Genomic DNA, 19,769 nt, shown 5'->3' on the forward strand with positions numbered 1-19,769 from the left:
CCATCAGACTGCTTGTAAAGACACACGGGGCATTTTAACAGCAGTGTATGAACTGGTCTCTCTATATATAAGAAGTAGAAGTAATAGCAGTGTGTTATATTATAATTTAATACTCAAATAATATTGTCTAATGTATTTATTTACTGTCCCTTCCTGTCATGTTCATTGCACTTTCTGTTAAACATGCTGAGGTCCTCAAACACTACATTATTTTAAAGAATTATAAAGATAAAATACATAAATAAATAAATAACAAAAAAATCTAAATCATAAATAATGCATAATAATAATCTAATCTAATATATGATGTTTTAACAATTAATGAATTAGATAAATACATGTTCATAATATATTACATTATGTATTATTATTTAATTTATATTAGGGTTTTTTTGCTTTTCATTTGATTATCTAAAGATATATTATGCTAATATAATACTATAATTTGTACCAACACATGCATATAAAAGTACTGTATATTTATAAGTGTACTTTTGAAATATGAGCCAAAAAGTCCTGCAACATGATATATATGTTTTAGTTTTTAATATGATTTAATATAATTATGCATTTCTTTTATTTATGTATTTTCCTCCTTTGTGAATGTTTCATATAAACTTTCTTTTATCCGTTTTAAATAAAAAGAAGAAAACAAAAAATGTTTATGTTTAGACTCTGTCACACTTCAGCCTAAAGAAGACTACATTTAATCTAATTATTATGATTATAAATTAACCAAATCATGTTCAGTCAGCCTCATTTGTTCCCATGAGGCAGCAGTGAGGTCATCGCGCTCTTATTCTGAAGGTATGGATAAGTGCTTCCGGTATCAGCAGCTCTGATCCTATTGATCCAGCTTGCCGCAGTCTGCTGTGGTGAGATAGCAGTTTGTTCTGCGCATGTGCGAAATAACAGACAGATGAGGTCGCTGTGAGGATATGAGACAGTAGAGCATGCGGGGAGATTCACTGATTCAATATACTGGTTCATTACTGGTTCATTACTGGTTCATTACTGGTTCATTACTGGAAACACATTTAACACTTCAAAATAAACACCAGCAGCACTTTAATTACCATCCTGAACATAAACACCTTTATAAAAACACTAAAATAAAGAATAGAAGTTTAATTAAAGCTCCTGTTTAATATTTATAAGCAGGATACAAACATATAATTGATTTTTACTTATTTATTAATGTGTGTATATCGGGACAAATATATACAAATATATAAAAACAGTAAAGGTCTTACAGAGCAGAAATCAGAAGGCTAAATTCTGCCTCGGTTGATTTTATTGATTTTAATGAATCAATTACGTATATAACAACAATTAGAGACATAATATAGACTTCACTTTGATTATAAAATATATTATTGCTGTTTAATTTGTACATTTAAACAGTTGTGTGCAGCTTTTTCACACCTGTAACTTGTGAGTCAGAGAGAAAATAAGGTTGAAATCAAACTTTTCAACATATTAAAGATAATTTATATGAGTCAAATCATCTTCTTCAGTCTTCAAGATTCCCCGGTTCCAGTTTCACCTCGTCTGAACTGTAATAAAAAATAAAAAAAGGAGTCATACAAACACTTTCTACTCAACTTATCCTCTTATTAACATGATGAATCAACAGCTTTATCAGTCAGATTTCAGCTCTTACCGCGTTCTTCAGCAGGTTTCCAGATTTGGTGAAGATACTCGGTTTCCTCGAGGTCGGTTTGGCGGCTTCTGCGTTGCTCTGCGGGTTCGTCTGAGGCTGAGGGAGGCTCGAGGAGGAGAAGGAGGAGTAAGAGGAAGGGTAAGAGGAAGAAGGTTGTGATAGTGAGTAGGACTGGGATGTGATGGGATAGGACTGGGAGGATGGGAAGGGTTGAGAGGAGGTGTAACTCTGAGGAGGTGTGTATGACTGAGGAGGGGTGTATGACTGAGGAGGGGTGTAACTCTGAGGAGGGGTGTAAGTCTGAGGAGGTGTGTATGTTTGGGTCTGTGTGAAGGTGTTGGTCGGTGTGTAAGACTGAGGCAGTGAGAACGACGGCTGCGTCTGAGCAGGTGCAAACGGATTGGTTGCAAACGGATTGGTTGACGGCTGTGAGAAGGACTGAGGCCCGGCGGCGGATTCGAATAAAGTAGGAGGAGGCGGCGGAGGGAAGCTGTCAGCTCCGCCCGATCCCTCAGCGGTAGCGGCGGTGGCTTCCCCAGTGCTGAGATCGTAGTGCTTCTTCCTCAGCTCGCCCAGACGGACTCGCTCCTGCTCCAGCTGGCTCTCCAACTGCAGCACCTTCACCTGTGAGAACCAGAGAGGAAACACATCATCTCTAAATCTTAGCTTGTGCTCATCAGTGTTGGTTCTAGAGAGGGCCTTTTTGTGTTTAAATGTCTTTTTATTGTGCCATGTGTTGCTTTTATATTCTGCCTTGATGCATTGTATGTTTTATGTAAAGCACTTTGAATTTCCTTGATGTTGAAACATGCTATAGAAATAAATTTGCCTTGCCTGGGTTTCACCTCTCAGGTTACATACAAGCTGCTCATGCATTGCTGCAAGAATAAAAAGACAGTATACAAAACAGGATGATAAATGATTGACTCACCTGAGCTTCCATCTCCTCCTTTTTCAGCTTGATTAGAGACAAGCCAGAGAAGTCCATCACACCTGTGAACACATCAGAGAGTTTAACATCAGCAGCTGTACACTGTTTTTATTATATTAACAGTGGATTAAATGAGTATGTGAGATGTTAAAGTGGTCATTTGTAGTGATAAACCTCACACAGAATCATTTCTACAGAGTGTTTTAGTGTATTTTAGCTCATTTGTTTTGCTTTACAGCTCCTAATTTTACTCTTCAGGTTCATTTTTAACACATTATCAGCACCAAACTGCAGAAATACACAGTTATCTATAGACTAGCTGGTGAATATAGTGGAGCATTTAGCAGCTAAAGAGCCAGATATTTCCCTCAGGAGTTGATAGAGACCAAAAACTATTATCAACTTTATAAGGTGATAACAAGCAAAAAAGCTTGTTTCTGATGCTCCAAAGTGACCAAATATATCAGTTAAAGCAGGTTTATTGATGCTCTCCTCTCTGATCTCTCACCTTGGTCAGAGATCTGCTGCTGGCCGTGTTTGGTGGAGGTGACGACCACGGCAGCCATGTCGTTAACGTGGCGTGAGGCATGCTGCAGGGTGTTCAGCTTCTTGTTGCTGCGGTCGGCTTTCACCTGAAATGGTTGGATGTCAATTACAGCAGCGGGTTAGTTAATGGGCAGTGGTTCAGATTAAACAGTGATTAGAGCTGATTTTGTGTGTGTTTAGTTTTTCATTCCAAAGCGCAATGTATAATATTAAAGGGTCAGTTCACCCAAATTAGAATAAAGTGTTTTTACTCACTTACTGCGCTTCTAATGATCTATAAATGAGTGCTGGAACTACTTTCTACTGAAGAAATAGTCCCAAAGTTAAGTAAAGAGAGTGTTCTGAGTAACAGGGACAACAGCTAAATACATTACAGTGGAGTAAAATATGAATTCTCGTTAAAAAAAAAAACATTCACTATCTAATAAAATATTTGTAAAGAGAGATTTGGTGAGCACTTTTAAATTTCGTTGTACTGGTGACAATGACTATAAAGATCTATCTATCTATTTCCCCTCATAATTGCCTCTACTGAAGATAACTGGTGATTTGTCTTTTCTTTTCTCCCAACAACAAACTAAGAAATTTCTCTATTTTTTCCATGACATTATGATGTGTTTTAGCCACTAGATGATGGTAAATATGTGGTCTTTGCTGTGTGATGTAGCACCGCTGCACATTTCCCCTGAAGATTAATTAACCTAAAATAACATTACATTTAAAAAAAAAAGTGTAATAATTTCTTCTGATGTTACTTTAGGTGCTCGTATTTCAGGTGAGAGTCGGTGTCTCCACCTTTAAAACACTGCAGGAAACATTACAACACTTTAAATAAATGATTTCTGTACATATTGCTGCTTTTTAACCTCACTCATAAAACATTGAAGCTGTTTAGAGTTTTAAGGGATCTGAACACAAGTGGAAAGCTGAGACACATCACCACTCACACCTGTGTCTATTTCACATCACCACTACTTGTGTTCAGATTTCATCACTGCTTATGTCACTTCTGCTATGAAGTGCAAAGGGCCCCACACACAGTTATTACATCAGTCTGTCTGAGAGTGTCAGGAAGTCATTTGGCGGTGCCAGCACATCCTGTATTGATGCCACATTTTCCTGTTAGGTCCTTGTCGGGGACGCATCAGGACGCATTAGACTTTACCACCACAAAATGTGTCACTTGCCAAATGTGTCCCAGACTACCCCGGCTAGTGGTTTGAGTGATCTGACTACAAATGCACATTATTATTTTATTTCACTCTGTCCTCTTTTGATCCAATCTCCCCGAGACGTATTATAAAACCAAATGTAACCATGCTCTTGGTTCCACAGCAAAACTTTAGGTCAAACAAACCAAGAGGATGTTTGGATTTGAGTTTTTATAATCAAAATAATTACAAATACTTTAAAATATCTGTTACAGGAATGCCCCAAACAAGACAAAAGCACCACATAGAAGATAAAATATAGAAGTTAGAAACGTAAGATAGACTTATTATGCAAAATATGGAGTTTTACATTCACACTGTAATGTTATTATTAAGGTTTATATTGGGTAATCTAATCCATCTAACAATAAATCATATTTTATAAGCAGATGTTTTGTTTTTACATATAAAAATCTACATTTGAAAAGTAAAAAGTAAAACATATCCCTCTGAAATGTGGATGAGTATGAAGTAGTATACAATCAAAAAACTCAATTAAAGTACAATTATCTCCAAATCTACTTAAAGTAAATAGACCGTAGCTACCTCTTACCCCTCTGGCTATATTTATAATGTGTCTCCTCTCTGTAAACATGACTTTGATTGTACTTACGTCTCTTTTGCAGCAGGAAACTTGATCTACACGATTTACCTGTTTAGATAAGGTTAGTACCTTCGAGGCAGCGACCAGCTGAGCGGTGCTGGCAGCGATCTCATGAGAGCAGGCGATCAGCTCCTCGTACGTCCCGTTTTCACCCACAACACGGTCAGCTGACTCTCTGACAGCAAAGAGACGAACACACACATTTATTTACAGTACATGTTGATTAAAAAAGAGTTCAGTGAGAGTAGTAGTTGTTTTTGATGCTTACAGCAGCTGTGTGGCTCCCCAGCCGACGGCCTTAGAGGCGGAGATGAGTCCTTCTGTCCAGCGAGAGTTTTTGGCGTAAAATTCAGTACTGGAAGCGGCTCCCTGCGAGAGGAACGAGACAGATGCATCAATACATGTAAAAGTTTCTGCTCTTTGGTGAAGAGTTAATACATTTCATTAAACTTCTATATATTCAAATGGAGGTGTAAGTAAGTAAGCTTTTAAAAAACCCCAACCACAACATATTAATAATAACTAATGTTGATTTTGGTGTAATATGAGTATGATATAGGGATAAAATTTAGCAAGACTTTCAACTCTACTTCAGTCTGATTGGCTGTGAAATAGTTAAAACTCAACAGTGATGAAAAGTTTTGTGAGCTGTTTTTAAAAGTGTGTGTTTGGTTTGTTGAAAGTCGATTAGAGGCTGAAATTTATCAAGCTGCTTAATAGATTATATGGACTAAAATGATTTTTACTCCTAAGTTTATTTATATTAATGTGTATGTATCTGTTAATTGCTCCTTGAGTTATTTAGGATTTCACTTAAATATAATTAACTTTTCCAAATCACGTATGTTTTTGCACAATAACAAATCAGTAAGTAAAATATGAGCATATTAAGAGGCAGATGTATGTCAGAGAAAGGCTCTCAGCATACATGTGATAAATCATTTGATCACTTGAGATCTGCTCATAAAGGTTACTCTTACACTTTACTGATAATACTTTATAAATGTGTATTTTTCTTCACTCAATAAGGACTTATTTATTTCCAAAACTGTCTCGATCATTATTAACTGTAATACTTAAAAGTTTGATAAATACAGATTAAGGAGAAGATCTTAAGTCTTTCCTGCACTTTTCATTCTATTTATTTACTTATTCATTAAACAACACATTGTTTATCATATATTTTTGAAGAGGATGCAAAAATCAGAATATGGTGAGAATCAAACCAAAACTTCTTCAATTCCCACTTACTTTACTCTCTTTTTACACACATCCAAATAATGTATATAAATAAACAATAACAACAAGATTGGCATATATGGATGCACAAAAAGTATAAAATAAAAATGAAAACTATATAAATATATAAGATGAATTAATTTGCACTCACTCTGCCTCCTTCCACGATGTCTTTCTGTAAATCAGTAGAAGCGGTCACCAGCATGTGAACCGCCTGGAGAGAAGAAAATAGAACAAAAAAAACTGTATTTAGTAAAAAGTGAATCATGAATTATCAGAAAATGACTTGAAAGCAGACGGACTTCTTACCTTCATCAGGTCTGAACAGGATCCCAAGATGCTGCCATGAAACAGGAGAAACATCCAACAGATGGAAGATAAGAAAATGAAGAAGAAACACTTAAAAAAAGGAATAAATAAAAGAAAAATATCAAAAAATATCAAAAAATCATCTTACCTCTGATTGACCTCCAGCTTTATACCAGTCGTTTCTTTCCTCGCCTGACTCAGTATCTCCTGAGAAAAAAGACGATTGAACCAAAAACATTAAAGTACTTCATCGCGTTTGATGATGATGAAGAAGATACTGATGATGATGATGCAGCCTTACGTCCATTCGCAGCACAGCCTCTTCGATGGCGGTCGACGTAGCGATCATCTCTTTATCCACCATGCTTCCCAGCTCTTCTTTCAGCACATCCTGACCTTTAGGACGCAGCTCCTATAAGACCAATCACACAATAAACACAGTTAAACATCAGAGTAGCTGTTTTAATTAACCTTTACATAATGTTCAGTGTCTTAATTTGACAGAAAACACAACTTAGAAACTTTTCTTTTAGCCAGAAGTTTGATGACTTCTTCATGTGACCCAGAATATACAAAAATGTAAATATTTCCTCTTTTTAGACATTTTGGTGCAGCTGATACACATTTTTGTTGAATGTTTGACTCATATTTATTCAAAATGTCTTCCTACTCCTTTTTCAAACACTACTATGTTATTCTAGTTTTGTTTATTTTCTTTATTTGTTTTAATTCTCATGTTTGAAATAAATTCAAATCAAATGTATGCATGCGTATGTTTATTATGCTCCTATTTTGTATTATTGGACATGCACCAATAATTACTCTTATAATAATAATTTTACAATTTTTTTACTACTAAAGTATTGTTTTTATTGATCTTATACTTATTATTTATTGTTCTTTAGACTTTCTATTGATGCTCTTTCTATTTTTTATTATCCACTTTGCTGCTATGATAATGCAAATTTCCCCACTTTGGGACTAATAAAGAAATATCTTATCTTATCTTATCTTTTCTTATGAATTGCTCTTGCCTTGTGAAGCATATTGTGTATTGTGCATATTGTATTAAATGTACTGTTGTATTAAATGTACTCTAAATAAATAAATTTGACTTTGACCTGTGAGTTTAAGATCCTATAGCACCATTAACCATTTAGGACTCCTAGCAGTGATATCATTTGTGAAAATGGCCTTTAACTGATACTTTGATTCTGTTAAAGTATCAGATCTGTCCCACCTGTCCCAGATGGAGGATTCGTTGAACCGTGTAGCGGATCGCGGCGGGGTCGGCTCTCTGTAAACTGGTCTGGATCTTCAAATCCTTCAAGAACTGGAGGCAGTGATTCGCACAATCCCGGCAGCTGTCAGTCAAACCTGCAAGAGGTCGAAGAAAATAGGACGGGACAGTTTAGTGCAGGAGAGTCAAACTCATCTTCATTCAAGGGTCACATACAGAACAATCTGATCTGATGTGGGCCAGACATTTAAAAAGATGGATGGAAGGAAAAGAAGGAAGGACGGAAGGAAAAGATGTAAAGAAGGAAGGAAGGAAGGAAGCAAGGAAGGAAAAGAAAGAAGGAAGGAAGGAAGGAAGGAAGGACGGAAGGAAGGAAGGAAGGAAGGAAGGAAGGAAGGAAGGAAGGAAGGAAGGAAGGAAGGAAGGAAGGAAGGAAGGATGGAAGGAAGGAAGGAAAAGAAAGAAGGAAGGAAGGAAGGAAGGAAATTATGTAAAGAAGGAAGGAATGAGGGAAGGAAAAGATGTGGATGTAAAGGAAGCAAGGAAAAGAAAGAAGGAAGGAAGGAAAAGATGTAAAGGAAGGAAGGAAGGAAGGAAGGAAGGAAAGGATGTAAAGGAAGGAAGGAAGGAAAAGATGTAAAGAAGGAAGGAAGGAAAAGAAGGGAGGGGGGAAGGAAGGAAGGGAGGAAGGGAGGGAGCAGGGAAGGAAGGAAGGAAGGAAGGAAGGAAGGCAGTCAGTGTTTCTTACGGTCAGCCTGGTCGGTGGGAGCAGAGTGAGACGTCGCGGCTCCGTTAACGATGGTGTCGGCAGCGAGGTGAGAAAACTGAGTGACCGATCTCAGCAAACCGCTGGCGTCTGGAAGAGGAAAGATGATTTACTGAATGTACTCACATCATAACAAATACACACGTCTTCTTCTTCACCTCTGAGTCAAACCTGAAACACACAACGCCTTTCTTACCTTTCATGTTTCCCAGGTAGACGACGTGACTCTGCTGCATCTTATCGATCGAACTGAGAGTGATTTCCGCTCGATTCACCAAATAATCTGAGAAACAAAAAGAAGAAGAGGTGAGAGAAATGATGTGGAAACACAAACATACACATTAGGGACTAAAGAGGGAATTAGGGATAAGTTTATTCAATCTATAAAGTTCTACTAGAGCTTTGCTGATTGTCTGTTTTATATAATTGTAAACAAGCTAAGCTAAGTTTATTCACTCTTCTATGTACTGTTGCTGAAACAGGCAGACAATAAATTAAATATATAAATTAAACAGCAATTATCAAGTCTCTCGAATGTGAAGGTTTGCTGATTGTCTGTTTTATATAATTGTAAATTGAATATATTTGTGTTTGTTACCATTACCTGTTGGCTTTCTATTTTTCTACTGGTAGTTTTTCTTATTATACTGGATTATTGATCTGTTTATTGTCACTATTACAATCAATACTTTTTATAGATATTGTGTGTTTCCCTTCACAGCTTGAATCTGTTTTAACTATTTTATAGAAATTAGTCATTAGTTAAAGCTCTATTACTGCATGAATTCAGTGTAATAAAGGTGAATTTGGGAGAGAGATAGCAGCGTCTCTAACCAGGTGAGCTGATGCAGCGGACGTGTATGGGGTCGTCCAGCTTGGCCACAGCGTCCAGTATGATGCCTTCAGCCTCCACCACAGCACACTGGAGGAGGCAGAACTGCTCGTCCTGCAGCTTCTGGGTCAGCTCGACTTCACGGCACCCCTGTTTTTACACACACACACACACACACACATCATTAACCCTCCTGTTGTACTCGAGTCAAAGAAGGAAGGGAGTAAGAAGGAAGGAAGGGAGGAAGAAGGAAAGGAGGGAGGAAGGAAAGGAGGGAGGAAGGAAAGTAGGGAGGAAGGAAGGGAGGAAGGAAAGGAAAGGAAGGACGGAGGAAAGAAGGAAGGAAGGAAGGAAAGGAGGTTGGAAGGAAAGGAAGGAAGGAAGGACGGAGGAAAGAAGGAAAGGAGGGAGGAAGGAAAGGAAGGAAGGAAGGACGGAGGAAAGAAGGAAGGAAGGAAGGAAGGTAGGAGGGAGGGAGGAAAGAAGGAGGGAGGGAGGGAGAAAGGAAAAGAGGAAGGGAGGGAGGGAGGAAGGAAGGAAGGAAGGAATGAAGGAGGAAAGGAAAGAAGGAGGGAGGAAGGAAGGAAGGAAGGAAGGAGGAAAGGAAATAAGGAGGGAGGAAAGAGAGAGGAAGGAAAGAAATAGAGAAGGAGGGAGGGAGGAAGGACAGACGGAATGAAGGAAGGAAGGGAGGAAAGAAGGAACAAAAACAGACGGGCTCAATTTGACCCGGGAGGACAACACGAAGGTTAACTACCCACTACACAGCTCATAACAGCCTCATCACACAGTCATGATCCCAGTACTGCACCTGCTGCTGTAGCTGAGCGTGCAGGCTCCCCAGCTCCATGCTGCTCCTCTGCCTCTCCTGCTCCAGAGAGCTCTGCTGGAGCTGAGCCTGCTGTCTGAGCGACTTCAGCTCGGCGTCCTGCTCCCTCACCGAGCACAGCAGCGTCTCCCTCTCCGCCTGCAGCCCTGCCAGCGAGCTGCTCAGCTGGGTGCCGCTCTAAGGGAGGGAGAATAAATCAGGATATGTATCAGAGTTTTAAAACAAGCAGCGTTTTTGTCTCCAGATCACTTGAAGAAGAAGAAATGTTAAAGTACCATTTCTTTGCTTTGCAGGCTGCTGTTTGCTCGGGACAGTTCAGCTCGTGTGGAGTCCAGCTCTCGTCTCAGCCGGTCGATCTCTAACTTCTGCTCTGCGTTGATGGCGAGCTGAAGAAAAAGGAAAGTTTATTTATTTAACACCTTTAAACAACAATGTTATGTGACTATTTTATGGCTTTTACAGTCTTTTATGACAGTAAACTGAATATTTCAGGGTTGAAGATGTTGCCTTTAGCTTTTGGGAAACTCACATGCAGATTAAACACTACCAACACATTTCTGACTGCATGTTATTAAGCTTCAGATGATTAAAAACCTTCATTAAAAACTTCAAAACCTTCCTCCATCACCAGTAAGTACCTGTTGCTGCAGCTGAGCCCTCAGAGCCTCCAGCTCTCTGTTGAGCCGGTCTCTCTCCAGATCCAGAGAGTTCTGCTGCTGCTGACTCTGTTGTCTCAGCGAGAAAAGCTCAGCGTCTTTTTCTCTGGCGGAGTGAAGCAGCACGTCTCGCTCCGCCTGCAGAGCCGCCAGACTGCTGCTCGCCTGAGATCCCTCCTGAAGAGAAAGATAAAAAAAATACGTCAGTGAAGGTAGAGATTTTACACAAGATGATTCATTAAATTTTAAACCTTAATAGCAAAGATTAAAATAAATTAGTAGAGGAAGAAAATAATGTTTAACAATGAAAATGTGACTTAAACTTTAATCTGATGGCGCTGGAGGGTTTATTGGACAGTTTTAAACTCAGGTATAGTTCACTCAGTCTCACCATCTCCTTATTTTGCAGAGCACTGTGAAGGAGAGACAGCTCCGCTCTTTGCTCCAGCAGCTCTTTATGCAGGCGGTCGACTTCCCCCTGCTGCTGATTCATCTGATAGAAAGAAAGAGAGAGAGAGAGAGAGGGAGAGAGAGAGAGAGAGAGAGAGAGAGAGAGAGAGATAGAGAGAGAGAGAGAGAGAGAGAGAGAGAGAGAGAGAGAGAGAGAGAGAGAGAGAGAGGAGACAGTCGGACGATATTCATCACACAAAACCTACACAGTGTTTCTAGTTTAAAGAGTTTGATGGAGGAAATGATGGAAGTGAATGTTGATTTATATGACATGTACAGGACTCAACTACAGTCTTATTTAACCATCAAAGGAGAAAGAAAACGATTAAACAGAAAATAAATAATTTATAACATAATGAATAATCTACTAATCACATAAATCAGTTTTTTTAAAGTAAAAATGTCCCAAAATTTACATTTTACAACTTCTAACATGTGAATACTAACATAATACTTTATTTATTTGTTTTAGTCTTTTATGATAAATACGTTTACGTTTACCGTGTTTCTCTTCTCCCGTCTCAGGGCTTCCAGCTCGTTTTCCAGCTGCTGTTTAGCTCTGAGCAGATCACCCTTGTCATGTTTTGTTATCGACAGTAGCTTCACTGTTTCTGCGTTCTGCATAAAAACCCACAAAAAACAACAAACAATAAATAATCTTTTAATTATAACTCACTTAAATTAATCATTTGTTTAATTGTGAATCTAAAGCCAGCAGCTAGTTAGCTTAGCATTAAGACTGTAAACAAGAGGAAACATCTAGTCTGATTCTGTCTAGAACTAACTAGTGAGCTTTAGACGCCTGTTTCTAGTCTTTATACTTATCTAAACTAACCATCTGCTGGCTCCGGCTTCATATTCAAACATACAGCTATGTGAGTGATATCAATCTTCTCGTCTAGTTCTCAGTAAGAAAGCCAGATGATCCCAAACTCTTCCTTTAAAAGGTGTGATAGAAACAACAATATCAGGGCAGTTTACCTTCTTCATGAGGTCAGCGTGACCGGTAACGAGCTCCGCGTGTCTCTCTTTGAGTTGAGAAAAACGAATCTCGGCAGCCTGAGCTCTACCTGTGCACAAATGATGGATGTCTCAGTTAGGTTCAGCTACATTTTAATGTGTTTTCTTTTCACCTGTATATAAAACTGTGAAGTATACTCACTATCTGCTTCCTTGAATCCGATCTGTGCCCCGACGTTGGCGACATTAGCGCATCGTAACGCCTCCACTTCCATCCTCAGGTGTTCTTTTTCCACCATGGCCATCTGTTTGTGGGTTCGCTGCTCCTCCACTTCAGCTTCCAGACGGTTCATTTGAGATTTTAACTCAATTACACACCTCTGAGCCTGCAGACAGTTTATTTAAAAAAGGGTCAAACTCTAATGCAGCAGAACAAGAGATGTCATCTTTTTCATCTGTGCATTCCTAATAGCTACATTACTCACAATGCAATTTCACTAAATTAACTTGACTGTACAAATTCAGGTGTGTTACCCAGCAGCGTAAAATTGGTGGAGTTCCCCTTTAAACGACTTCACACATTTTCAACTGTGTCTTAAACCATCAGTGAGGTTTTCCTCTCTGTAATCATTCCTCCTGTTCATACTGACTATTAAAAGATCTCCTTCAAATGTTGCTTTCAATGTAAAGTGATGCATTTAGATGATCAGCTTCTATTGAGCTTCAGCAGTCTGAGTTAGTCATATCAAGTGATATCTGACACATTTACATTTTAGCATCAAATTCCCTCTTAGTGTTTCCCTGTTGAGCTGTGGTGGAAGTATAGTAACAAAAAGACTTTGGTACTAAAAACACTGTAACGTAGAAACATAGAAGATGAAGATTTGACTCATTTGGACGACTGAAGCTTCATATTAGCTTCAGATTAAACTTTTAAATAATCACTTTCATTGTAAGTGCATTATGAAGGGATTTTCTAATGGACAGTATGAACAGGAAGAATGATTACAGGAAGAAAGACAGGTTTAAATGTTAATTTAGGCTCCTCACCGTTGATTTAATACAGACTTAAAACAGTTTAAACTCATCCTTTAACCCTGAGAAGCAACAGGAAATAGAAAAAAGGCCCTCAGTTGGATTTATATTTCTTTGACGAACCGCTCCGACACCTCAACGCCCAACTGACCTCAGACTTGATGAGCTGCAGCTCTGGTTTTAGCACCTCCAGCTCCCTCCTCAGACTCTCATTCTCTGTTTCTCTTTGCTCCACTACAGGATCAGGCGCACCCATCTGACTCAGCAAATAGTACTGACATGAAGAAAGAAAAAACACAGTTAGACATAAATGATACCAACCAGATTAAAGAAGTAGAAAACAATCATATAATTCTTTTTGACTTCTGTGTCGGCTTACCTGTGGCATCTGTGGCTGTTCCTTAAACTCCGGTTGTACCTCCACCTCCTCCTCCTCATGGTGGCGCTCCTCGTTGGGCATCACCACCACAGGCCTCTTATACTCAGCCAGGGCAGCGGCTCGGAGGAAGTTTGGAGGTTCCTGCAGGTTGTTAACAAATAGAAATACATATTAAAACCCTTAAACAGGCAACGTGTACCAGGAGATACATACACATATACAGAAGAAGAATAATTAACATCTTATTTTCCACTACTACCTGTTTAATGGCTAAAAACACACATGCAACTAATATATATATAGGAGCATTAGTGGATATTGGTCACTCACATCTGGGAGATCTGGGATCTGGATCACACTTTTAAAGAACTCCATTTCTCGAGCTCTGTCGAAGAACTCTGTGAGGCTGCAGGAGAAAAAACAGTAACAGTATAGTAACTTTAATTCATCTTTTCTGGGAGTTTGAGGGAGAAATCAATATATAACCTCATGAAATTAATGCTAGGTACTGAAATTCAGTTAAATCTTTGTTAACTTAGATCAATTTAAAATGAGAATACTTATCAGTGTTACTTATTCTGCAAACAATTTGTATTTTGTTGTGTTGCTTTTAACTTATAATTTATTTATTGATCAAATTTCTTATTTTCTTCCTGTAGAGACGTTGGAAAAAGTTGATTTTTGGTTGCCTTTTATTACGTGGATAATTGGAAAATGCACAATGCAAAAAAAAGTAGATGTTTTTTTTATATAAAATATTGTTTAATGGTATTATTGTAAAGAGTACAGTAATTTTGGCTGGTCGTATATAACTAAAGCGCTGTTAGCCTGAGGGGGTTGGGACCAAAATTCAGTTCAATCCTTGTTAACTTAAATAAATTAAAAATAAGAATATTTATATACATTTCTTATTTTCTTCCCATAGAGATGTTGGAAAAAGTCGATGTTTTGTCACCTTTTTAAATGTACTTTGAAAATGCAGAATGCAGAAAAAAAGTAGATGTTTTGTTATATAAAATATTGTTTAATGCAATTTTTAAACATTAAAATACAAAAAAAAGGGTTATAAAATGAAACGTGAGGATATAATAGCACACTGTATGTTCCAATTATAATATTGATCACCTACCTTATGAACAGATTACGGAAACGTTCTCTATGTCCAAGAAGAACATCTGGAGAAATGCCTTTAAAGCAGAGGAAACAGTGGATTTAAGACTTAAACTAACACAATCATGTTTTTATATATAATATAATTTATGTTTCTGTCACTCACGGCTGTGAAGTTTGAACATCAGCCGCACAGAGAAGTGATACAGGTAGCTGCAGTCCAGGATGAGCGGGATCAGAGGCGTCAGGCGGCACTGACCGGCCGGAGTCGACGATTTGGCTGCGTTGACGTCGAGCTGACGCAGAACTTTAGAGAAGAAAAACAAAACATCAAAATCACAATAAACCTGCTATATTCTTTATTTTTCTTACTGTCAACAAAATGCCTTGAAATCTTGGTGATAACAAGTATTGTGTGTGTGTGTGAATTTAAAGCCTGATATATCTCACTCCTCCCATCAATATTTTTTTGTTTAAATAAACATTTAAATTAATCAATCAATTAAAAAAAACTAAAGGTGGCTTAATCACAGATCTTCTTTATGGTTATAATGCAGGATCTCTGTATAAAAGAGCTTACTGAGAGAGAGACATAGGATTATATCAAGTGGAGATCTGCCACTTAACTTTTTTAGCATTAAATTCCCTCTTCTCATAGGATTTGGTGGGAATAATAAAAATACAAAATATCAGCAGCCTCATCCTTTAAGAAGCAACGTTTCAGATGGTTATTATTGTCTGAATGAACAAAATCAAACCTGTTTCAGCCATCTTCAGTCCAGCATCCATGTAATCCAACAGTTCCTGTGTCATATCCAACCTGCAAAATATAATAAAACAATAATTATACGTCGCATATTTAATGAGAAACACTGTATTTAATTTACAGCTCAGCAGCATGAGCAAACAGTTGTGTTGTAGTAGAAAACGCAGCTTACACTTTGTTCATGTCATTTCCTGCTTCCTTCTCTACAGTCTCGTCTGAAGCCTCCAGGTTGGCTGGAATCACCTTGTGCTGTAGAGGAAGGTTATCGTTTTTGTAATCAAATTATCTTTGTTATATATCATTATAAAACATACAACAAATAGAAATGTGTTACCTTTTTGTGAAACTCCATTTTGAGGCAGAGGAATTTGGCAGATAAAGCAACGATGTGGCCATATCGATCGTGCAGGTTTCCCTGAAAAATAAAATGACAACATATGAGATTATGCATAAGAGTATAGCACTGTATTCTGCTTATAATGCTGAATGGGGTGTTACCATAAAAGGTTACCAACAGCAATTGTAAAAACAAACATACACTGTTGCCCATAAAGTTGGAATAATTTAGTTTTCAGACACATTCCTCTTTTTATTTTCTATTTATACACATCAGTAATCACCTTTGACCAGGTGCAATGAGATTGATCAACCTACAAAAGGTTAAACTAAAGTATTGTTTGAACTCTCAGCTACTCACCCAGAGGATGCCCATGTCTTTCACGTTACGACAGTATCTGTGACAATCGTTAACAACCTGAAAGTTGGAGAGAGAAAAGAGACGATTAAACATCACCAAGATAAAACTATAAAGAAGAAGATGAACTGAAGAGATGTAGAAGTTGAGTTTACATTTTTGTATCCGTCTCTGAGCACTTTGTGCAGCAGGTAGCAGAACTTCCAGCTGATCATGGAGTTACTGGACAGAGGCAGGTTCAGGGTGTAGGACCAGAACGTTGTAGCTCCTCCCTCCTTATAAGTCCCCATGATGATGCCTTCACTGCTGTCAAGGAAAAACTTAAATACTAATGAACTAATGTGGTAGGAGAAGTAATCAGATGCTAAGTATCAATACAGCAATATAAAAATACAAATAAAAGTCCAGCATGGAAACCCTACTGCAGTAAAAGTAGTGCAGTATTATGAGTGATGTAGTATGCAGTATTACACTAAAAGTACTACAGTATTATGAGTGATGTAGTATGCAGTATTACAGTAAAGGTACTGCAGTATTATGAGTGATGTAGTATGCAGTATTACAGTAAAAGTATTGCAGTATTATGAATGATGTAGTATGCAGTATTACAGTAAAAGTACTGCAGTATTATGAGTGATGTAGTATGCAGTATTACAGTAAAAGTACTGTAGTATTATGAATGATGTAGTATGCAGTATTACAGTAAAAGTACTAGTATTCTGTATTACAGTAAAAGTACTGCAGTATTATGAGTGATGTAGTATGCAGTATTACAGTACAAGTACTGCAGTATTATGAGTGATGTAGTATGCAGTATTACAGTAAAAGTACTGCAGTATTATGAATGATGTAGTATGCAGTATTACAGTAAAAGTACTAGTATGCAGTATTACAGTAAAAGTACTGCAGTATTATGAGTGATGTAGTATGCAGTATTACAGTAAAAGTACTGCAGTATTACAGTAAAAGTACTAGTATGCAGTATTACAGTAAAAGTACTGCAGTATTATGAGTGATGTAGTATGCAGTATTACAGTAAAAGTACTGCAGTATTATGAGTGATGTAGTATGCAGTATTACAGTAAAAGTACTGCAGTATTATGAGCGATGTAGTATGCAGTATTACAGTATAAGTACTGCAGTATTATGAGTGATGTATTATGCAGTATTACAGTAAAAGTACTGCAGTATTATGAGCGATGTAGTATGCAGTATTACAGTATAAGTACTGCAGTATTATGAGCGATGTAGTATGCAGTATTACAGTAAAAGTACTGCAGTATTATGAGTGATGTAGTATGCAGTATTACAGTAAAAGTACTGCAGTATTATGAGTGATGTAGTATGCAGTATTACAGTAAAAGTACTGCAGTATTATGAGTGATGTATTATGCAGTATTACAGTAAAAGTACTGCAGTATTATGAGCGATGTAGTATGCAGTATTACAGTATAAGTACTGCAGTATTATGAGCGATGTAGTATGCAGTATTACAGTAAAAGTACTGCAGTATTATGAGTGATGTAGTATGCAGTATTACAGTAAAAGTACTGCAGTATTATGAGTGATGTAGTATGCAGTATTACAGTAAAAGTACTGCAGTATTATGAGCGATGTAGTATGCAGTATTACAGTATAAGTACTGCAGTATTATGAGCGATGTAGTATGCAGTATTACAGTAAAAGTACTGCAGTATTATGAGCGATGTAGTATGCAGTATTACAGTAAAAGTACTGCAGTATTATGAGTGATGTAGTATGCAGTATTACAGTAAAAGTACTGCAGTATTATGAGCGATGTAGTATGCAGTATTACAGTATAAGTACTGCAGTATTATGAGCGATGTAGTATGCAGTATTACAGTAAAAGTACTGCAGTATTATGAGCGATGTAGTATGCAGTATTACAGTAAAAGTACTGCAGTATTATGAGCGATGTAGTATGCAGTATTACAGTAAAAGTACTGCAGTATTATGAGCGATGTAGTATGCAGTATTACAGTAAAAGTACTGCAGTATTATGAGCGATGTAGTATGCAGTATTACAGTAAAAGTACTGCAGTATTATGAGTGATGTATTATGCAGTATTACAGTAAAAGTACTGCAGTATTATGAGCGATGTAGTATGCAGTATTACAGTATAAGTACTGCAGTATTATGAGCGATGTAGTATGCAGTATTACAGTAAAAGTACTGCAGTATTATGAGTGATGTAGTATGCAGTATTACAGTAAAAGTACTGCAGTATTATGAGTGATGTAGTATGCAGTATTACAGTAAAAGTACTGCAGTATTATGAGCGATGTAGTATGCAGTATTACAGTATAAGTACTGCAGTATTATGAGCGATGTAGTATGCAGTATTACAGTAAAAGTACTGCAGTATTATGAGTGATGTAGTATGCAGTATTACAGTAAAAGTACTGCAGTATTATGAGTGATGTAGTATGCAGTATTACAGTAAAAGTAGTGGTTTGGTCCCTCTGACTGATATATTATTATATATGACATCATTAGATTATTAATAGTGAAGCATCAGTGTTAGAGCAGCATGTTACTGTTGTAGCTGCTGGAGGTGGAGCTAGTTTACACTACTTTGTACACAGTTAGCTAGTTTAGTCCAGTGGTTCCCAACCTAGGGCTGGGGCCCCTCCAAAGGGTCAGCAGATAAATGTGAGGGGTGGTGAGATGATTAATGGGAGAGGAAAGAAGAAAAAACTAAGTTCTGATACACAAATTTGTTTTCAGTTTTTGGGACTTTTTCTCTAATCTTTGGTTTTTTGCAAATGGAAATACTCTAGTAAAGTACAAATACCTCAACATTATACTTAAGTAAACCTATTTAGTTACTTTCCACCAATGTTTGCATATCAGATTTGTGTATTAACAAGTTCAACACATTTTCAGAAGCAATTCCTCCATTTTTTTTAAAGTTTCCTTGACAACCTAATGTTCAATATTTAAAAAGGATACTGCGCACATATTTCTCTTTGGGTGGTGTTTCAGCTGAGGTCAACGTTTTACTGATGCTGTGGAGCTGGAAGGAAAAAAAGCGAGAGAAAAACAACAAAAAGTCAGGACTCAACTTCCTACAAGACACCATCAGAAGGAAATAGATCGACTTCCAGATAATAATAAAAAACTAAGTAAGACTAATGTTGGATTATTATATAAGCTTTTCTTCAAGACAACTTAAAATGAAAGCACATTTTCAATATTTCCTTTTATTCAGAGAACGTTTTGTTGGTATTAACTTCGCATATTTCTTGCAGCTTTTACAATAACAAAAGAAACATTAAATTCGCTTTGTGTATGTCTGATCACAAAAAAACAAGCGTTGACGCATTTGACAAACTATAAAAACGACAATATATCGATGTAAACACGATAACCTCAGTTCATTTCTGCCTTAATAAAACATAAATCACTCACCTGTTGTTTACCAAACTGCTCCTTCTCCGCTGCCAAAGCTTTTTCCGTCTTATTGTCACTTTTATTCTTCGTTTTACTCATGTTGCCTCCTTTCTCTCCACACTAAACTCAGACGT

The 19,769-nt window shown here is 37.4% G+C and overlaps 1 protein-coding gene across 1 annotated transcript; it reads right to left on the minus strand.

Annotated features, from left to right (window-relative positions):
- Positions 1–1,520: 1,520 nt before the first annotated feature.
- LOC133995182 (huntingtin-interacting protein 1-related protein-like) lies at positions 1,521–19,734 on the minus strand. Its single transcript, XM_062434500.1, has 33 exons — positions 19,654–19,734; positions 19,195–19,258; positions 16,376–16,518; positions 16,224–16,280; positions 15,861–15,941; positions 15,699–15,775; positions 15,519–15,580; positions 14,927–15,067; positions 14,780–14,837; positions 13,981–14,056; positions 13,651–13,791; positions 13,423–13,545; positions 12,439–12,622; positions 12,258–12,346; positions 11,778–11,894; positions 11,218–11,319; positions 10,809–11,003; positions 10,446–10,556; positions 10,153–10,347; positions 9,344–9,491; positions 8,706–8,792; positions 8,492–8,599; positions 7,744–7,880; positions 6,805–6,915; positions 6,652–6,710; positions 6,504–6,534; positions 6,346–6,408; positions 5,224–5,324; positions 5,025–5,130; positions 3,103–3,226; positions 2,595–2,656; positions 1,664–2,287; positions 1,521–1,556 (listed from the first exon to the last, which is right to left on the minus strand). The coding sequence occupies exons 1-33, from the start codon at positions 19,732–19,734 to the stop codon at positions 1,521–1,523; spliced, it is 3,894 nt and encodes a 1,297-aa protein (XP_062290484.1).
- Between the last annotated feature and the right edge of the window lie 35 nt (positions 19,735–19,769).

This window comes from Scomber scombrus, chromosome 15 (genome assembly GCF_963691925.1).
Source record: "Scomber scombrus chromosome 15, fScoSco1.1, whole genome shotgun sequence".
Taxonomy (NCBI): Eukaryota; Metazoa; Chordata; class Actinopteri; order Scombriformes; family Scombridae; genus Scomber; species Scomber scombrus.

Excerpts from the sequence above, each read along its gene's own strand:
- LOC133995182 (XM_062434500.1), bottom strand. The coding sequence starts at position 19,734 with ATGAGTAAAACGAAGAATAAAAGTGACAATAAGACGGAAAAAGCTTTG. Across the intron at positions 7,881-8,491 it reads TCCCACCGACCAGGCTGACC|GTTTGACTGACAGCTGCCGG; the intron begins GTAAGAAACACT and ends GACCTCTTGCAG. Across the intron at positions 2,657-3,102 it reads GCAGCAGATCTCTGACCAAG|GTGTGATGGACTTCTCTGGC; the intron begins GTGAGAGATCAG and ends ATGTGTTCACAG.